The 20,501-nt window shown below is 42.6% G+C and overlaps 1 protein-coding gene across 3 annotated transcripts in view; it reads left to right on the forward strand.

Annotated features, from left to right (window-relative positions):
• The window catches only part of LOC101094449 (solute carrier family 22 member 9), a 35,326-nt gene extending 15,846 nt beyond the window's left edge, over window positions 1-19,480 (forward strand). For 2 of the 3 annotated variants that reach the window (XM_045039468.1, XM_003993538.4), the window contains 7 exons: window positions 93-261; window positions 1,014-1,137; window positions 13,327-13,442; window positions 14,494-14,708; window positions 16,550-16,658; window positions 17,615-17,818; window positions 19,078-19,480. In XM_045039468.1, the coding sequence (XP_044895403.1) occupies window positions 93-261; window positions 1,014-1,137; window positions 13,327-13,442; window positions 14,494-14,708; window positions 16,550-16,658; window positions 17,615-17,818; window positions 19,078-19,138 (998 nt within the window). In that variant the 3' untranslated portion in view covers window positions 19,139-19,480. The remainder of the gene's footprint in view (window positions 1-92; window positions 262-1,013; window positions 1,138-13,326; window positions 13,443-14,493; window positions 14,709-16,549; window positions 16,659-17,614; window positions 17,819-19,077) is intronic. The other variant, XM_019812568.3, reaches the window with a different exon arrangement.
• Window positions 19,481-20,501: the final 1,021 nt, after the last annotated feature.

Here is a 20,501-nt window from a genome sequence, read left to right on the forward strand (position 1 = left end):
ATATTGACATTCTCCAAGACTTAACTTTGACTTTGAGATCCCAACTTTGAAGTCAAAATCCTGCTTGTTTGTTTGTTGTTGTCGTTGTTCAGTTGTAGAATGGACAGTGCCCCAATTCCAAGCCACGGGACTAGCAATGACCGTCTGTGGTGCTTGCGTAGGACAGATGATCCTGGGAGGACTGGCTTTTGCCATTCGAGACTGGCATACCCTTCAGCTGGTGTCTTCTGTACCATTATTTGTCCTTTTTCTTTCCTCAAGGTATAAGCTTTCTTCTTCCCTTTGTCTTAGAGGATACTGGATGCAAGATACATGGAATGAGGACATAAGAATTCTGTTTGATCCTTAGTTAACACTTGAGCACATGCTCTCCTAATAAGCGTCCAGTGTACAGGTCAAGAAGCTGAACACATACGGTTGTCAGATAATATCAAGGACACTCCGTTAAATTTGAAATTCGGATAGATAATACATTGGTGTGTGTGTGTAACCTTCCAAATGCTGCAGGAAGCATAGCTACGCTAAAAATTATCCATTGTTTATATGAAATTCCTGTTTATTTGAGATTTCTGTGCTTTTATCTACTAACCTGATAAAATACAGGGCATCTCGTTAAAGTAAAATTTCAGGTCAACAAATACTTTTCAGTGTAAGTGTGTCCAAAATATTGCATGGGACATAGTGATACTCAAGAGTTACTCATATTCGCTGTTTATCTAAATTCGGATTTAACAAGGCACGTTATTTTGATTTGCCAAACCTGGTAACATCCCCCTGAACAAGATGGGGGGGGCAATATGACTCCTACTCAATGTTGCCATTAGTGAAAGTGTGCTGCGTGGAGAGGTTATCCTTACAGTTTCCTAGTTACAGAATTAGCTGCTTTTCTATTGGCTGGCACAACAAAACAAGAGGTAGGTATCAGATGGGAGGGTAGAGAGATGTCAGGCCAAAGAATGTGTGAAAAATGGGCACATGAGAATTGACTGCACCTGTCTGTCTTCTTCGATCAGATGGCTCATGGAGTCTGCTCGGTGGCTGATTATGACCAACAAACCCGAGGAGGCCTTAAAGGCACTTAGAAAAGTTGCACTCTGGAACGGAAGGAAGAATGCTGGAGACACCCTAACCATGGAGGTGAATAGGAAAGAGAGCTGGTTATGGGATGTAGGGGAGACACCACCTGACATATGCACTAGGTGGCGTCCGTGAGGTGAAAAAAGGGCGGGAACACAAGTCTGGCTTGGGGTCTTCTCTCCTCATTGTCCTGGTTCTCAATGGCTGTCAGCATTGTTTGAGTTAATATAAGGAGAGAGTATCCTGTTGCTGAGAACGAGACATGTATGTTTTACTCAACAGGACCAGATAGCTCTTAGTGTTTATGGCTGTAAAGATTGTGTGTTTGTCTCTATGTTAGAGAGAAAGTAACAAAGACTAATCCATTTCTTTCCACTAATATTCTGACGGCCTTTGTTCAAGATAGTAAGATCAGTAGAAGGGAGGCTTAGGGACCATGCAGAATAGAGCATAAGGAGGATCACTTATTTGTTAATTAGGTCATACACTCTTTCATTAATGGTGTATTACTGAGTGCCTCCCTGGGCCACTTCTGTTCTCTCCAGGAAATATGGCATTGGCCACAACAATCCAAATCTCTGCTTTTTGGAGTTTACATTCTACTTATTACAAGTTCCAAGAGCATCACTCAGTGGAAATGCCTCAGAGAAGCCTTTTTTTTTTTTCACCCTGGGCTTGGAAGGCAGATATTGATGTGGGTCATAAAGTAAACCGTTCATCATGTCACGAACGTATAAATTATTTATCAAAAAATCATAATGTGCTAGGCACAGTGCTGGATCTTGACCAGCAGTGTGGTTCAGAATTCCATGTTTTAAGGAACTTTAGTATTAATAAGAGAAAAATTAATATTCATTTTTAAATTAACGTGGATTATCTCTTCTTAAATTTTTTTTTAATTTTTTTTTTTTTTAGTTTATTTATTTTTGAGACAGAGAGAGACAGAGCATGAACGGGGGAGGGTCAGAGAGAGAGGGAGACACAGAATCGGAAGCAGGCTCCAGGCTCTGAGCCATCAGCCCAGAGCCCGACACGGGGCTCGAACCCACGGACCGCGAGATCGTGACCTGAGCCGAAGTCGGACGCTTAACCGACTGAGCCACCCAGGCGCCCCTCTTCTTAAATTTTTAACTGTACAATACAGTATTGTTAACTCTAAGTACAATGATCTCTAAAACTTTTTCATCTTGCGTGACTGAAACTCTCTACCCATTGAAATGCGATTTCCCATATCCTTTGTCCCTAGTCCCTGATCAACCATTCCATTTATTGTCTTATTATTTTAGTATTTTATATACTTCATATAGGTGGAATCATGCAGTGTTTGTCCTTCTGTGACGGCCTTATTTAACAAAAAGTCCTCGAGACTCATCGATGGTAGTGGCATATAGCAGGATTTCCTTTTTTTATGGATGAATAATATTCTGTTGTATGTATACACCACATTTTCTTTGTCCATTCATCCACTGATGGTCATTTAGCTTGCTTCCATGGTTTGGCTGCTGTTGCAATGAACATGTGGATGCAAATATCTCTTCTCTGTTTATAATTCTTTGGGCTACATAACCGGAAGTGGTGTTGCCAGATCAGATGGTATTTATATTGTTAAATTTCCTGTTGGCAATGATAAGAGAATGGAGAGAAAGCTAATAGAGACAAGGAAAAAATCATCTACCCTTGTTTAATTGAAAAAGGGAAGGCTTAGGGTTTAGACAGTCAAAGAGGAGCAATAAAACATTGCTGGAAACATGTTCAATGCAGATCTGAAAGATTTTTCTTTTTCTTTTTTTAATGTTTATTTATTTATTTTGAGAGGGGGAAGAGAGGCAGACAGAGGAGAGAACGAATCCCAAGCAGGCTTATATGCTCAGTGCGGGGCCCAACATGGGCTTGATCTCATGGCTGTGAGATCATGACTGGAGCTGAAATCGAGAGTCAGACACTTAATCGACTGAGTCACCTAGGTGCCCCGAAAGATTTTTCTTAAAACAACTTTATCGAGGTATGATTAACATACAAAAAGCTGTACGTATTTAATTTATCCAACTTGGTGAATCTGATAAGCACACATCCAAACATCATTACCACCACCTATGCAATCAACATATCCATCACCTCCTAAAACTTTCTCCTGCCCTTTTTATTCATTACTTTTTGTGATAACACTCAATAATACACCTACTAATAGCAAATTTTCAATATGTAGTATAGTATTATAACTATAGACAGCCGTACAGTGGATCGTTAGGACTGATTCACCTTGCGTAACTGGAACTTTGTACTCTTTGACAAATATGTCCCCATTTCCCAAATCCCCCAGCAGCTGGCAAACACCATTCTGTTCTCTGCTTCTTTATTTCCAGTCTTACATCTTAGTCTCTAACCTTTCGTGAATTGATTTTTGTGTACAGGGTAAGATAAGTTTCCAGTTTCATCCTTTTATATGGGAACATCCAGTTTTCCACAACACCATTTATGGATGACACTATCCTGTCCCCACTGTGAATTCTCGACACCGCTGTCCAAGATCACGTGACCGCATATGCTGAGTTTATTGCTATTCCGCTCCATTGGGCTGTACTTCTGTTTTTATACCAGTACCGTAGTCTTGGATACGGTGGTTTTGTAATATATTTTGAAATCGGAACATGTGACACCTCCAGCTTTGGTTTCCGTTTAAAACTTCTTTTGATTATTCAGGGCCTTCTGTGTTTCCATATGAATTTCTGGATTTTTTTCTTTCTTTATGGAAGAACAGTTGACACACAATGTTATGTTAGTCTCAGGGGTACAACACAGTGAATCAACAACCTTATATATTATGCTATGCTCAACACAAATGTAGCTACTATCTGTCACCATACAACACTATTACACCATTAACTATACTCCCCATGCTGTACTTTTCTACCACATGACTTATTCATTCCACAACTGGAAACCTATACCTCCCACTCCTCGTCATCCAATTTGCTCACCTCCCACCCCTCTGGCAGCCATCAGTCTGTTCTCTATATTTACTAATCTGTTTCTGTTTTTTTTTAGTTTGTTTTGCTTTGTTGATCCCACAGATAAGTGAAAACTTGTGGTATTTGTCTTTGTCTGATTTATTTCACTTAGCATAATATCCTCTGGGTCCATTGATGTTGCCACAAATGGTAAGATCTCATTCTTTTTTATGGCTGTATGTGCATATATGTGTATGTATACATATTTATGTATATGTATGTATATACATATACATACATTATATACATACATATATATTATACATATACCACATCTTCTTTATCCATTCATCTACCAATGGGCATTTGTGTTGTTTCCATATCTTGGCTATCGTAAATAATGTTGTAAGAAATATAGGGGTGCATACGCCGTTTTGAATTAGTGTTTTTGTTTTCTTTGAGTAAATACCCAGTAGTAGAATTACTGGATCATATGGCATTTCTATTTTTAATTTTTGAGGAACCTCCATGCTGATTTTGGCAGTGGCCGCACCAATTTACATTCCCACCAACGGTGTTGTATCCTCTTACTGGATTGTTCCCTTTATCATTAGGCAATGCCCCTCTTTGTCTCTTGTTACCGTCTTTGTTTTAAAGTCTAGTTTATCTGACGTAAGTATTGTTACCCCAAATTTTGTTTTTGCTTCCATTTGCATGGAATATTTTTTCCCCATCCCTTTGCTTTCAGTGTGTCCGCGTCTTTAGGTCTGAAGTGAGTCTCTTGTCAGCAGCATATGGATGGGTCTGGTTTTTTTTTTTTTGTTTTTTTTTTTTTAAATCCATTCTGCCACCCTATGTCTTTTGATTGGAGCATTTAGACCATTTACATTTAAAGTAATTATTGATATATATGTACTTATTGCCATTTTGTTAATTGTTTTCTGGTTGTTTTGTAGCCCTTCTTTGTTCCTTTCTTCTTCTTGTGTCCTCTTTCCTTGTAATTGATGAGTCTCTTTAATGTTGTTCTTGGCTTTCTTTCCCTTTATTTTTTGTCTATTATAGGTTTTCTTATCTGTATTTTCATGAGGTTCATATATAGCATCTCAAGTATACAGTAGTCTATATTAAGTTGATGATTACTTAAGTTTGAACACATTCTAAAAGAACTTCCTCTTTATCCCCTTCTCCACATTTTATGTATATATTATCATATTTTACATCATTATTTTGTGAGTTCCCGAAACTAATTCTTTACATGTAATCGATTTTACTAGTTTTGTCTTTTAACCTTCCTACCAGCTTTCTAAGTGATTGCTCTACTACCTTTCCTGTAAATTTGCTTTTATTTATGAAAATGTTTTCCTTTTAGAGTTTTCTCACTTCTAATTAAGGTCTTTTCTTTGCCACTTAAAGAAGTCTCTTTAGCATTTCTCATAGGGCCAGTTTAGCGGTGATGAACTTTGTAAACTTTTGTTTGGGAAACTCTTGATCTCTCCTTCAATTGTGAATGATACTCTTGCGGGGTAGAGTATTCTTGGTTGTAGGGTTTTTTTTTTTTTTTCCCCTCTCAGCACTTTGAATATGTCACTCCCTTCTGGCCTGCAAAGTTGCTGCTGAAAAATCAGCTGATAGGCTTATGGAGTTTCCCTGGCCTCTAACTGGTGGCTTCTCTCTTGCTGCTTTTTAAAATTCTCTCTTTATCTTTAATCTTTGGCATTTTAATTGTCATGTGTTGTGAAGTGGAACTCCTTGGGTTCATCTTTTGGGGGGGCTCTCTGTGCTTCCTAAATTTAGGTGTGTTTTTCTCTGCCCGGGATAGGCAATTTTTCATCTATTGTTTCTCCAAATAAGTTTTCTACCCCTTTCTCTTTCTCTCTTCTTCTAGGATCTCTATAATGTGAATGTTTGTTCCCTTGATGTTATCTAAGAGCTCCCATAACCTATCCTCATTTTGTAAAATGCTTTTTTATTTTTGCTCTTCAGCTTGAGTGTTTTCCATTACCCTGTCTTCCAGATCACTGATATGTTCTTCTGCATCCTCTATACTGCTGTTGATTCCCTCTAGTGTCTTTTTCCATTTCAGTTATTGTATTTTTTTTTCTCTGTTTGGTTCTTTCTTATATTTTCTGTCTCCTCGTTGAAGTTCTTAGTGAGTTCATCCACTCTTCTTTTCAGTCTGATGAGCATTCTTATGACCATTACTTTGAACTCATCAGATAGATTGCTTATGTCCTTTCCTTTAGTTCTTTGTCTGAGGTTTTGTCTTGGCCTTTCATTTGGAGCATGTTTCCCTGCCTTCTGACTTTGCTTGACTTTTTGTGTTTGTTTTTATGAATTAGCTGGAACAGCCATTTCTCTGAAACTTGAAAGAATCATCTTGTGTATGGTTAGCCCCTGGGTAGACTCTGCGTACCTGGTGCCTTTTGCTGGATGGCTGGCTGGAGCTGTGGCTGGGGGTCCTGGGGCACTCCGTGCTAGGGCTGTCCTGGTGGGATGCCTGGAGCTGAAGTGGGCATGGGCCAGGGTGGTCCCACCTTGGTCCTTGGAAGGACAGCTGAAATTGAAGTGAGTGCAAGCTAGGGTAGGCTGGGGCACTCTGTACAGGGGACACCACACCAGGTGGCTGGAGCTGAGGTGGGTGCAGTCCAGGGAGGGTCCAAGGGTACTCCACACAGGAAGCACCCTTGAAAGTCATCTGGAGCCAAAGTGGTGCAGGCCTGGAGTGTTCCAAGGTGCTTTACACCTGTGTCATGTAGGAGAGACAGCCCGAGCCGTAGTGAGCATTGGCCAGGGGTGTCCTGGTGTGCAGCACACTGGGGCCACCTTGGTGATCACTGGAGCTGGTATGGACTAGGGGCCCAGGGCTCACTGAGGCAGTAAGCTGGCCTAGGCGCCTGGACCCTGCTCCCATCTATGCTATCAAGGTGGAGGGGCAATGTAAACCCTGGCGTTCACCAGCACCTCTGACCTGGAGAGTGTTCTAACAGCAACCCTGCCATTTGGCAGAGATGTAGGGCTTAATCTTTTATTTTTAATAAACATAATCTTAATCTTTTATACTTTATTTTAGGTGCTCTTTTCAACTTTGGCCTTTTTTTTTCCCCCTGAGCCCTAGGGCAGACGAGTCTGTTCATAGTCCTTCAGCACTACCCCTCCTCGCTCCAGTGTGCAGTGTGACCGAGATGGGGGCTCCCTTAGCTACCGTGTCTCCATCTGTCTTGCCATTCCCAGTGTGGTCTTTCTGTCATTTGTTGTGCAGAAGCTGTTCAGTCAACCCTCAGTTCTTCTTCAGGATCAATTTCTCTAAAAATAGGTATAGATTAGTGTGCCCTGTGGAGGAAAGTGAGTTCAGGGTCTTCCTATGTTGCCACCTTGGACTGGAACTCAGGATTGTTTTCTTCCTTCTCCCCCTCCCCTCCTCCTTCTTCTTTTAAAAACATTTATTTGAGGGGTACCTGGGTGGCTTGGTCGGTTAAGCAACCGACTTCAGCTGGGGTCATGATCTTGCGGCTGGTGGGTTCACGCCCCACATCAGACTCTCTGCTGTCAGTGCAGAGCCTGCTTCGGATCCTCTGTCCCTCTCTCTCTCTGCCTCCCACTCTCTCTCTCAAAGATAAACAAACAAATACATACATACATACATACATACACAAACATTAAAAATTTTTTAAAAATTTGACACTTCATCATGCAAAGGATTTGATGCAATTTACAACATTCACATATGTGAATCATTTGTGAGGGAAATAGAAATCAAAATTGAAAAAAACATTAAGATTGTAGAAAGAATAACACTAACACATAGACAAAAAAATATGTATATTCTCTAATATATTCTGAATCTGTCCAACCATTTCTCAACTCCATTTTTACTACTGCACTCCAAATCCTTCTTCCCTCTGGCTAGCTTCTCTCCCACCTCCATTGTTGCCCCATTCTCATCCATTGTTTAGAAAGAAGCCAGAGGGTCCTTCAGAAATGTAAGCCTGATCCTGTTAACCACCTCGCTCCTGCTTAACGGCCTCTACAGACTCCCTCTTGCATTTAGGATTAAAGTCATGTCCTTAAATATGGCCCACTAAGCTTTTTGTGGTCTGGTGCTGACCACCTCCAGTGGCCGTTGTTGATTTTGAGCTGCCCAGTATCCATTTGTACTTCCAAATTGCAACCTGGTTTTCTTTTAGGGAATCATCTCTTTCCCGTTGGACACCGTCTGGTGGAACCGTCAGTCAGGTGCCATGTTTTTTTCTAGGCATGGGGCAAGAATTTTTTTTTTTTTTTTTTGCAAGCATGTCTTAAGGGCAAGGCCAATTGATGGTCCAAGATGTGAACGTTGGTGAAAGTTGACATCCAAGGGGCAAGCACCCAGACCTGGCCATTCTTACTACAAGACTCTTCCTGGACTTCCTGCTCCCTAGCACTTTGTAGATTCCCAAATCCTACCTATTTGGAAGCCTTTCCATCAATTCAGGATTGTTTTCTCTATTTCTGTAAGGAATGCCATTAAGATTTTGATAGGGATTGTATTAAATCTGTAGGTTACTTTGGGTACGATGGGTGTTTTTTTTTCAGTTTACTTATTTATTTTGAGAGAGAAACAGTGTGAATGGGAGACGGACAGAGAGACAGGGAGACAGAGAATCATAGGCAGGTGCCATACTGCCAGCACAGAGCCCAACACAGGGCTTGAACTCATGAAACTGCGAGATCATGACCTGAGAGATCATGACCTGAGCCATAACCAAGAGTCAGATGCTTACCTGACTGACCCAGCCAAGCACCCCTGGGTGTTTTAATAATATGAACTTTTTCAATCCATGAACATGGGATGTATTCCCTTTTTTCCTATGTCTGCTTTAGTTTCTTTCTTCAGTGCTTATAATTTTCAGTATACAGGTCTTTTGTTCCCTGGCTAAGTTTATTCCTAAGGACTTTGTTTTTTTTTAATGTTTTATTTATTTTTGAGAGAGAGAGAGAGAGAGTGCACAAGTGGGGGAGGGACAGAGAGAGAGGGAGACACAGAATCCAAAGCAAACTCCAGGCTCTGAGCTATCAGCACAGAACCGGACGCGAGGCTTGAACTCACGAGTCATGAGATCATGACCTGAGCCGAAATCGAACACTTAACCTAGTGAGCCACCCAGGCACCCCAGGACTTTATTATTTTTGAAGCTATTGTAAACAGATGTTTTCTTAATTTCATTTTCAGATAGTTTGTTGCTGGTGTATAGAAATGCAACTGGTTTTTATATTTTGACTTTGTATCCTGAAACTTTACTGAATTCATTTATTAGTTCTAACAGTATTTTGGAGGTGTCTTTAGGGTTTTCTACATATAAGACGATGTCATCCACCATTGGAGATAATTACTTCTTCCCTTCTGATTTGGGTGCCTCATGTTTCTTTTTCTTACCTAATTGCTCTGGCTAGGACCTCCCAACCCTATGTTGATTTAAAGCGGCATTCTTGTCTAGGAAAAGCTTTCAGTTTTTCACCATTGAGTATAATATGAGCTGTGGGCTTCTCATAGATGGCCTTTAAGGTAAGTTCCTTCAATACCTTGTTTCTTTTTTTTTTTTTTTTAATTTTTTTTTTTCAACGTTTATTTTTGGGACAGAGAGAGACAGAGCATGAACGGGGAAGGGGCAGAGAGAGAGGGAGACACAGAATCGGAAACAGGCTCCAGGCTCCGAGCTATCAGCCCAGAGCCTGACACGGGGCTCGAACTCACGGACCGCGAGATCGTGACCTGGCTGAAGTCGGACGCTTAACCGACTGCACCACCCAGGCGCCCCAATACCTTGTTTCTTGAGAGTTGTTTTTTTTTATATTTTTATCGTGGATGTGTGTTGAATTTTGTCAAATGCTTTTTTACATCTATTGGGGTGACCGTATGATTTTTTTTTAATGTTTATTTATTTTTGAGAGAGAGACAGAGGATCTGAAGCAGTCTCTGTGCTGACAGCAGAGAGCCCGATGCAGAGCCCAAACCCATGATTTATAATATCATGACCTGAGCTGAAGTCAGATGCTTAACTGACTGAGCCACCATGGCGGCCCGAAATGATCACGTGATTTTTAACCTTCATTCTGCTAATGTGGTGTATCACATTTTTAAAATTTGCTTATGTTGAATTATCCTTGCATCCCAGGAATAAATTCCACTGCTTCATGGTATGCAGTGTGCTGTTGAAGTTGGTTTACTAATATGTTGCTGATAATTTTTTTTACCTTTGTTCGCCGGGGATATTGGCCTGTAGTTTTCTTTTCTTCTGGTGTCTTTGCCTGACTTTGGTATCAGAGGCATACTGCCCTCATGAGACAAATTTGTTAGTGTTTCCTCTTATTCTGTTTTTGGAAAAGTTTGAGAGGGATCGGTGTTGATAATTTACATGTTCGTTAGAATTCACCTGTAAAGCTATCTGGTGTTAGGCTTTTATTTCTGGGATACTTTTTATTACTGTTTCAATCTCCTTATTAGTTACTGGTTTCTTCAGGTTTTCTCTTCTTCTTGATTCCATTTTGGTAGCTTGTATACTTCCAGGAATTTATCCATTTCTTCTAGGGCATCCACGTTTTGGCATGTAATTTTTTATTATAGTCCCTTATGATCTTTTTTTTTAATTTCTGTGGCATCGGTTGTGATGTCTCCCCTTTCATTTCTGATTTTATTTGTTTGAGTCTTCTCGCTTCTTTTATGGTCAGTCTAGCTAAAAGTTTGTCAATTTTGTTCATCTTTTTAAAAATTTTTTTTTTCAACGTTTATTTATTTTTGGGACAGAGAGAGACAGAGCATGAACGGGCGAGGGGCAGAGAGAGAGAGGGAGACACAGAATCGGAAACAGGCTCCAGGCTCTGAGCCATCAGCCCAGAGCCCAACGCGGGGCTCGAACTCACGGACCGCGAGATCGTGACCTGGCTGAAGTCGGACGCTCAACCGACTGCGCCACCCAGGCGCCCCTCATCTTTTTTTTAAAAGAATCAACTCTCTTATCGATATTTATTTTGTTTTTTTTTCCCCCCTAATTCGTGTTTGTGCATTTGAAGAAGGAGTCACCTCCTCCAGTCTTTACAGTCTGGCTTTGGCAGGAAACATAGACCCTCCACCAGTCACCATGGGTGGGATTCTGGGGAGACTAGTGAGCAGGGTTCATCAGCGAGCCTGCTGTCTGGGTCCATGGATGTGTGGACCATTTGCCAGAATCTGCAGGTGGGTCCACTGCTAGGTTCATGAATAGATAGGTAAGGTTATGGGCTTGATAAAGCCTCTTTGAAATAAAGCAAGGGTGATATGTGAATACCGAAGAGGGAGACATAACCTGGATCACAGATGTGTAGGAACTTAATGCTACTCGAAGGTAGTTACATTTGAAATGGGTCTTACAGGTTAAGGTAGAACTAGCCAGGTTTAAACCAGGCAGGGATAGGGGCACCTGGGTGGCTCAGTCGGTTAAGCAGCCGACTTCGGCTCAGGTCATGATCTCTCGCAGTCTGTGAGTTCAAAGCCCTGCATCAGGCTCTGTGCTGACTGCTCGGAGCCTGGAGCCTGCTTCGGATTCTGTGTCTCCCTCACTCTCTGCCCCTCCCTCCCTCTCTCTCAAAAATAAATAAATATTATTAAAAAGTTTGCAATTTAGAGGAGTCCAAATGACTGCAGAGGGGCCGAGCCAGTGGTGTGCTGGTAAATGTTTAGCACCTAACATTATAGGAGGAACACAAAATCCATAGATCTCAAATTTGTGGTGATTGTCAACTTCTATAGTATGAACACCACCGCCATTGTCAGTCAAAGCCACGAGCATCATGGCAACTGCTTCACAAACTATCTAAAAATTTAACAAGGGGCTTTTGTGAATTTGTACCCACTGATTCCAGGACACCAATGGGCAAGACTTCAGACAGGAGGCTACTGCATGCTTTCCACCCCAGCGTGGTGCTATGATTGGCACGGTTTTTTTATTTACTAGCAAAGGAAAATCAGAGAAACAGATGCGTTTAAAAAACAAAGATCCAGTGGGCTCTCCGTTTGAATAGAGGCTTCCTCTTCCTTGAATAAGAATTTTTTACCAGGTAGGAGTAGCTCCTTTAATGCCCACAAATGACCTCGCATTGCCTCCCTCAATTCTTCTGGAAACATCTCTGCTTTCTCACTGAAAATGAATGGCCTTGGTGAAGTAACGTCAGTGTCTCCCAAACTTTTACTCTGATATCGGCTGTGATTTGAGGCCAGCCTTACAGGTACAACAGGCCTCATCTGGCCCAAGTTTAAGTGTCCTTGGAGGCCATTCCTAGAATGCCCCTGTGATAGTGGCCGGTGGTCCTGGGTTTCTGAGTGTTAGATGCAGGAAGGAGATGCTATCATGACTCTTCTCTTCCAAGAGGGTAAGTCCAGCATTTTGCTGCTTGAGTGAGCTCTGCAACTTGAAGACATTCTTAATCTGGTTGGTCTTCATTTGATGGGGGGGGGGGGGGTATTTCTCCCAAGTCCCTTCCTCATGGAATTCTTCCAGTGGACTTCATGGTATTGCTTCATTTTTTTAAAGTTTATTTTGAGAGAGAGAGAGAGAGAGAATGAGCAAACGGGGAAGGGGCAGAGAGAGAGAATCCCAAGCAGGTTCCGAACTGTCAGTGCAAAGCCCGATGCCAGGCTTGAACTCACGAACCCATGAGATCGTGACCTGAGCCAAAATCAAGGTTCGGTCACTCAACCGACGGAGCCACCCAGGTGCCCCGGTATTGTTTCATGTGTAAAAGTGACATGAGAATTAAGTTGATAGTATCTGAATATTTAAGAAATAATTAAGTATCCGAGGTGTGTTGGGTAGAATTCCATATGCATGTTTGCAACCTCACACATGGCTAGAAAATCCTCATGAGGGGCGCCTGGGTGGCTCAGTCAGTCGAGCGTCTGACTTCAGCTCAGGTCATGATCTCACGGTTTGTGGGTTTGAGCCCCGTGTTGGGCTCTGTGCTGACAGCACAGAGCCTGGAGCCTGTTCCGGATTCTGTGTCTCCCTCTCCCTCTGTGCCCCTCCCCCTCCTCGTGCTCTGTCTCTCTTGTGTCTCAAAAATAAATAAACGTTTACAACAAATTTTTTTTAAAAAAAGTCCTTGTTGCTACATCATTATCCTAAAGCTCCTTTCACTCCTGAATTCACCTTTCACATGCAAGGACATCTTTGGTGTCTCTATCTCCTACTAAATATAATAGCAAATGGCCTAGCTTATCCTCCGTGACGGGCCTCCTGGTGCCTACATTTTGTGACAACTGAACAGTTTCTTGTTGCCATCGTTCTTAAAGGTTTTGAGATCCAGCATGCAAGAGGAGCTAGAGGCAGCCCAGAAAAAAATTTCTCTGCGTGATATATTCCGCACGCCTACACTGCGCAGAAGGATCTGTTTGATGTCTTTTGTGAGGTGGGTTTCACGTTGTGCATGAAGAATATTCAAATGGTGGAGACGTGAATCTATTCCTGTCAAAGGGTACAACCCGTTGCAGGGACAGATTTTGAGATAAAACATGAGGATGCTATAAAGATAACTGCATTTTTAGGGGCACCTGTGTGGCCCAGTTGGTTAAGCATCTGATTCTTGGTTTCGGCCGGGGTCATGATCTCACAGTAGTGGGATTGAACCCCATGTCGGGCTCTGCAATGATGACGTGGAGTCTGCTTGGGATTCTCCCTCCCTCTCTCTCTGCCCTTCTCCCCCCCCCCCCCCCACTCTCTCTCTCTCTCAAATAAATAAACATTAAAAAAAAAGATAATTGCATCTTTTAGTTAAGGAAAGACTGACCCAGAACTAATTGTACAATGAGTTTTATTTATTACATCACCTGCAAGGCTCATCAGCTGGAAACTGAGGCTGTGAACTTCAATCACAGTAAAGACTGGCTTAATGTCTCTTGTTCTTTCCGATGAATATTTACATATGCGTACATGCAACAATTGCCCAAATGAGGATATAGAAAAAGAAATCTAAAACCCTAGAAAGCCTCATTATGTATTCTTAATAACTGTACCCTCACCCACCAAAAAAGGGTAACAATTATGACCTCCATCATCATGCAGCATTTTATGACAGTCTTTTTTTTTTCAACTTTTTTTTTTTTTTTTAAGTTATGTTTGGGACAGAGAGAGACAGAGCATGAACGGGGGAGGGTCAGAGAGAGAGGGAGACACAGAATCGGAAACAGGCTCCAGGCTCTGAGCCATCAGCCCAGAGCCCGACACGGGGCTCGAACTCACGGACTGCGAGATCGTGACCTGGCTGCAGTCGGACGCTTAACCGACTGCGCCACCCAGGCGCCCCGACAGTCTTTAAATCATTACCATGTAGAATATTCTATAAAACAGACCGTGCCTTTTTCCCACCAACCACTGGCTGCCTGTCTGACAATATTTACGATTGTCATTTGTAGAATAAGGTCTAAACTTCACGACGTCTATCTTTTTCTTTGGTTCCACAGGTTTTCAGTCTACATGTCTTTTTATGGCCTGGTTCTCCACATCCAGCACATTGGAAGCAACGTTTTCCTGTCCCAGGTTATCTTTGGCCTAGTCAACATCCCATCCAGTTATATTGCGGTTTTGGCACTGAATCATATAGGCCGTCGAACATGCCAGATGATTTTCTTACCCTTCCTTGGAATCTCCATTCTGATCACCACATTTCTGCCCAAAGGTGAGAAAAGAACACAGGCTGAAGAAAGGAAAGAGCTCAGGGACTCAGGGACTGTGCTCACACAAGGAAAGGGAGGATATGTTTCTAATGATCCCCTAAAACCAATCTGAGGATTTAGGACAGATTCTACCATTTGGCTGGGAAAGAGTCAAAGGTCAAGTACACGTTGGCTCGGACATATGGCTATCCTCATCACATGTGAGAAGTATCTGGTAATTGGTACCATTTCTTCCTCAAAGTTTCTCTAGGAGAGCAGTGGACCACTTGCCCTTTGGCTATGACCAATCACGCTTGTAATTGTAAATGATGGTATTGTGTCCATTATATATAATTGTGTCCCATATGAGGACACAATTTACCATCACTTCCTCTGCCTGGTTGCTTTCTGGTTACTACAGCTTCAGTGACAATTTACTCCCTGATGTCTAGTCTTGTATTAGGTCCCCATCACTGCCATCCTGGTGTTGGGAACTTTTTGACTTCAAGGAAATCAAAGTATCTTGTCTTCAGGTGGAGAAGTATACCATAGGAATAAGCAGTTAAGGACTTAAAGCCTCTCTTAGAATCAAGTTCGCTAAATGAAATGATCATATGTAATGAATAGGGGAACCCAGGTGGTCCCCACGCTTCAACTCCCAGCAAAGTTGTGCACTTTACAGGATCCCAGATGGACAGCTGTGCCCTGATCCTGGATGTCAGCAATGATACATGTTTGCTGCTGGACTACACAGCTTACCCCAGTGTTATATAACGGTTTCATGAAATTTTTTAAAATTATCGAATACAAAACTGAACCCTGAAATTTTCTTCCAGAGGTCTCCAAAGTCCAACTATTTTTTCCCTAATATGGATCTTTATTCTTAAATCTTCAAATATTACTCTAGATCAGGATGCCTGGGTGGCTCAGTCGGTTAACTGTCCGACTTCGGCTCAGGTCATGATCTCACGGTTGGTGAGTTTGAGCCCTGTGCCAGGCTCTGTGCTGACAGCTCAGAGCCTGGTGCCTGCTTCGGATTCTGTGTCACCCTCTCTCTCTTCCCCTCCCCTGCTTATGCTCTGTCTCTCACTCTCACAAATAAATACACATTAAAAAAGATTTTAACACATAGCACTCTAGGTCGAGTTCCACTCCAGCTTATCCATACCATAAAACTCCTGTTCTTCTTCTTTTTTTTAATGTTTATTTGTTTTTGAGAGAGAGACAGAAAGAGAGTGAGTGAGAGGGGGAGGGCAGTGGGAGAGGGAGACACAGAATCCAAAGGAGGTTCCAGGCTCTTGAGCTGTCTGTACAGAGCTTGACACGGGGCGCGAACCCACGAACCATGAGATCATGACCTGAGCCGAAGTCAGACGCTTAACCGACCGAGCCACCCAGGTGCCCCGAAACTCCTGTTTTTTATTATTCTACTGCAGTACTAGCCCTACATCAATATTGCGTACCCAGGGCTTAAACTTCTCAAGGATGCGGATAAGTTTCACATCCTTCAGTAATTATTCATATCACAGTCCTACTTTGTACATGGAAGGCAGAGGGAGACACTGGGCAGAATTAATGAAAGCAAACTCACGTTCCCCTCTCCATCTTTGGCAAATCTCCGCTATGTAAGAGAGAGGTAATGAAAATAACTCAGGTTTCTTCATCTCTGTTGAAGTTGTAACATACAGATCGGTCACGTTTCTCAGCTACTGGTCACTAGACATTCTCTGCCCTGTGCGCTTTCCCTGCGATGCATCTAACACATGCGAATATTCTAATTGTGTCTTTTTCATTTACAATTTGGTGGATGGTGGTTCCTTTGGCTCTAATTTTCTTCCCGAGTCTCACTGGTCTTCCTCTCCAGAAATGCAGACCCTGCGTCTTTCTTTGTCAGCCCTGGGAGTCGGAGTTTGTTCAGCAGCTGTTGTGAGTTCTTCTACCCATGGAAACGAACTAATCCCTACCGTAATCAGGTACAAATCTCATGGAAGGTCCCGTAGGGGCAACACAGACCATTCCCAGCTAGTGAACATTTAGAGCAGGAAGAAAACTGAGTCATTATCCAAAGCATCAGTTATTTTTTTTTTTTAATTTTTTTTTCAACGTTTATTTATTTTTAGGACAGAGAGAGACAGAGCATGAACGGGGGAGGGGCAGAGAGAGAGGGAGACACAGAATCGGAAACAGGCTCCAGGCTCTGAGCCATCAGCCCAGAGCCCGACGCGGGGCTCGAACCCCCGGACCGCGAGATCGTGACCTGGCTGAAGTCGGACGCTTAACCGACTGCACCACCCAGGCGCCCCTAAAGCATCAGTTATAATAGCATTGGCAGTAACAAAAATTGCAGCCGGAAATTATTAAAATCTGCTTTGGCAAGGCACCGTGTTAAGTTTTTTTTAACATATCCCTCACCTAATCTATTGAACCACGAAATCCACTGAACTATGGCTAAGAGTAGTTTTTTGTTTTTTGTTTTTTTGTTTTTGTTTTTTTTTTTTTTTTAATTTTTTTTTTCAATGTTTATTTTTTGGGACAGAGAGAGACAGAGCATGAACGGGGGTGGGGCAGAGAGAGAGGAAGACACAGAATCAGAAACAGGCTCCAGGCTCCGAGCCATCAGCCCAGAGCCCGACGCGGGGCTCGAACTCACGGACCGCGAGATCGTGACCTGGCTGAAGTGGGACGCTTAACCGACTGCGCCACCCAGGCGCCCCGAGAGTAGTTTTTAAATAATGAAAATCTGTCCTAATGGCACTTGAAAAAAGTTGCCAGCAAATGACAGAGCATATTTGAAATGTAAGAGTATATTGTCAACCTTCATGTATCTAAGCACTGTTGTGGTATCTCCCATAATCAAAGCAAAATAATAAATCGCAAATTACATGTGTGGATTTATACCAAATTATTTTTGTATTGTTTGCACCCCAAGGGCAACTGTCACAGGAATCCTGGGGATGGCTGGTTATATTGGGGCAGCGCTGTCTCCCCTCTTGATGATCCTAACTGTGTATTCTCCCCACCTGCCCTGGATCACGTATGGAATCTTCTCCATCCTCGCTGGTCTTATTGTCTCACTCCTTCCTGAAACCAGGAATCAACCTCTGCCTGACTCCATCCAGGATGTGGAAAAGCAGTGAGTAAACCCCCTGGCTGTCCCTGAGGGGAGCTGTGTGCTCTAGGTCTGTAGTGAGGAAGGCAAGCCATCATTCAGGGTCACTGTCCCCAGGGAAAGATTTACGAACATTTCTTTTTTAAGTAAGCCAAATGCCCACTGTGGGACTTGAACTCATGATCCCAAGATTGAGAGTTGCCTGCTCATACTGACTGAGCCAGCCAGCTGCCCCTCCCAGGGAAAGATTTAGACCTGGACTGTTCCATGTGGCCAGTGCCTCTGGTTTAGCTATAGCCTCATCATTGCTGCCACCAACCTCAGACTCCCCCATGGCTCCCTAGATCAGTAGGTTTAGACAGCCTGCATCAGTAGGCTTAGTGGCTACAGGGGCCAACATTAGGTGACCTTGTGTGACATACACACGTCTGAAGGCATTTCACAAGCATGCACACATCCAAACACCAGACTCTCATCCCTCAGACCCTGGCAGCCCCCAGCCCGGGGAGCGCAGTCAGCTCCCCGGGGCTGCCGGTTCCTGTAGGCCTGAGGACTGTCCTGGCCACTGAAGAAACCTGAGCGAGATCAGGGAGAGGACCTGAGCCCCTCCCACAGATAACAATACATCTCAGAGAAGTCCTGTTATGTGGTCTGTGACATTCAGACCATCCGGGTCCACTAAGAATGAACCTGTTAAGAAAAGAAGGAAAGTAGTAAACCTAGGTATTTTTAAGTGATCAAGAATTGGAGAGGATTTTAAAACTTTGCATACTGCCCTTGCCTTTTCCAAATCCCTTTGGCGTCCGATCCCCTGTCGTCCAAAAGTGAGAATCGAAACTACCAAAGCTGCCCTCCCAGATCCTGCCCCGGAAACTTGGTGTTCAGAAAATTTACTCAAACCCTTGGGGCAGGGGTCACGGATTTTATCAAAACTGGTGGGTCAACTGGGGCGCCTGGGTGGCGCAGTCGGTTAAGCGTCCGACTTCAGCCAGGTCACGATCTCGCGGTCCATGAGTTCGAGCCCCGCGTCGGGCTCTGGGCTGATGGCTCAGAGCCTGGAGCCTGTTTCCGATTCTGTGTCTCCCTCTCTCTCTGCCCCTCGCTCGTTCATGCTCTGTCTCTCTCTGTTCCAAAAATAAATAAACGTTGAAAAAAAAATTAAAAAAAAAATTAAAAAAACCTGGTGGGTCAAGAATCAGCTTGCTCTGGAGAATGCAGGACATGTACGCTGACTTGAGGTCTTCTCACTTTTGTGCTTGTCGGTCTCATTGTGTTTTTACCAGGAGAAAAGCCTCAAGAAAAGTAAAGCAGGAAGATCCCTTCATGAAAGTGACACAGTTTTAAGGAATTCCAGGAAATAACTGCTACTCAAAGAGTAAGATAGGAGGAGGAAAATCAGGACTGTTCCCAGAAATTGGAAAAGTTTGTGAAATAAAATAAAAAGATAGAATGGAATAACAGATCCCATTTACAATTGCAGGACTAAGTAACTATGGATAAAATATCTACAATCAATCAAAATAAGAAGTTTGAGAAAAGTCGTAATACTTTTGAAAAAAGATTTTATTATCCAAGTCTAGTTGACATACGTTATATTAATTTCAGGTACACCACATAGTGATACCGTTCTGTATATTAAAAGTCATAATATTTTTAAAGAAATCATAGTAAAATATATGTAAAATTGTAGACCTCCAGCATGTTTCTGGATAGAAAGATGGGATAGTATTAAAGACACTGATTCTTGATTCCAAAACCAGACAAAGACCCCACTAAAAAGGAGAACGACAGACCAAGATCCCTGATGAACATGGATGCAAAAATTCTCAACAAGATACTAGCCAGCCGGATCCAATAATACATTAAAAGAATTAATCACCACTATTAAGTGGGATTTATACCTGGGATGCAGGGCTGGTTCAATGTCCACAAGTGAATCAATGTGATACATCACATCAATAAAAGAAAGGACAAGAACCACGTGGTCCTCTCGATAGATGCAGGGAAAGCATTTGACGAAATACAGCATCCTGTCTTGATGAAAACCCTCAAGAAAGTAGGGGTAGAAGGATCATACCTCAAGATCATAAAAACCATATATGAGAGACCCACCGCTAGTATTATCCTCAATGGGGAAAAACTGAGAGCTTTCTCCCTAAAGTCAGGAACATGACAGGGATGCCCTCTCTTGGCACTGTTATTCAACATAGTGTTGGAAGTCCTAGCCTCAGCAGACAACACAAAGAAGTAAAAGGCATCCAAATCGGCCGGGAGGAAGTCAAACTTTCGTTCCTCGCGGATGACGTGATACTCTATGAAAAACCCAAAAAAATCCACCAAAGATGGCTAGAACTGATCCATGAATTCAGCAAAGTCGTAGGAAATAAAATCAATACACAGAAATTGGTTGCGTTCCTAGACACCAATAATGAAGCAACAGAAAGAGAAATCAAGGACTCAGTCTTTGACAAAGCAGGAAAGACTATCCCATGGAAAAAAGACAGTCTCTTCAGCCAGTGGTGTTGGGAAAACTGGACAGTGGCACCCAGAAGAATGAATCTGGACCCCTTTCCTACACCAGACACAAAAATAAACTCAAAATGGTTGAAAAACCTAAACATAAGACAGGAAACCATCAAAATCCTCGAGGAGAAAGCAGGCAAAAACCTCTTTGACCCTGGCCGCAGCAAGTTCTTACTCAACGCGT

Source organism: Felis catus, chromosome D1 (genome assembly GCF_018350175.1).
Source record: "Felis catus isolate Fca126 chromosome D1, F.catus_Fca126_mat1.0, whole genome shotgun sequence".
In the NCBI taxonomy this organism is placed as follows: domain Eukaryota; kingdom Metazoa; phylum Chordata; class Mammalia; order Carnivora; family Felidae; genus Felis; species Felis catus.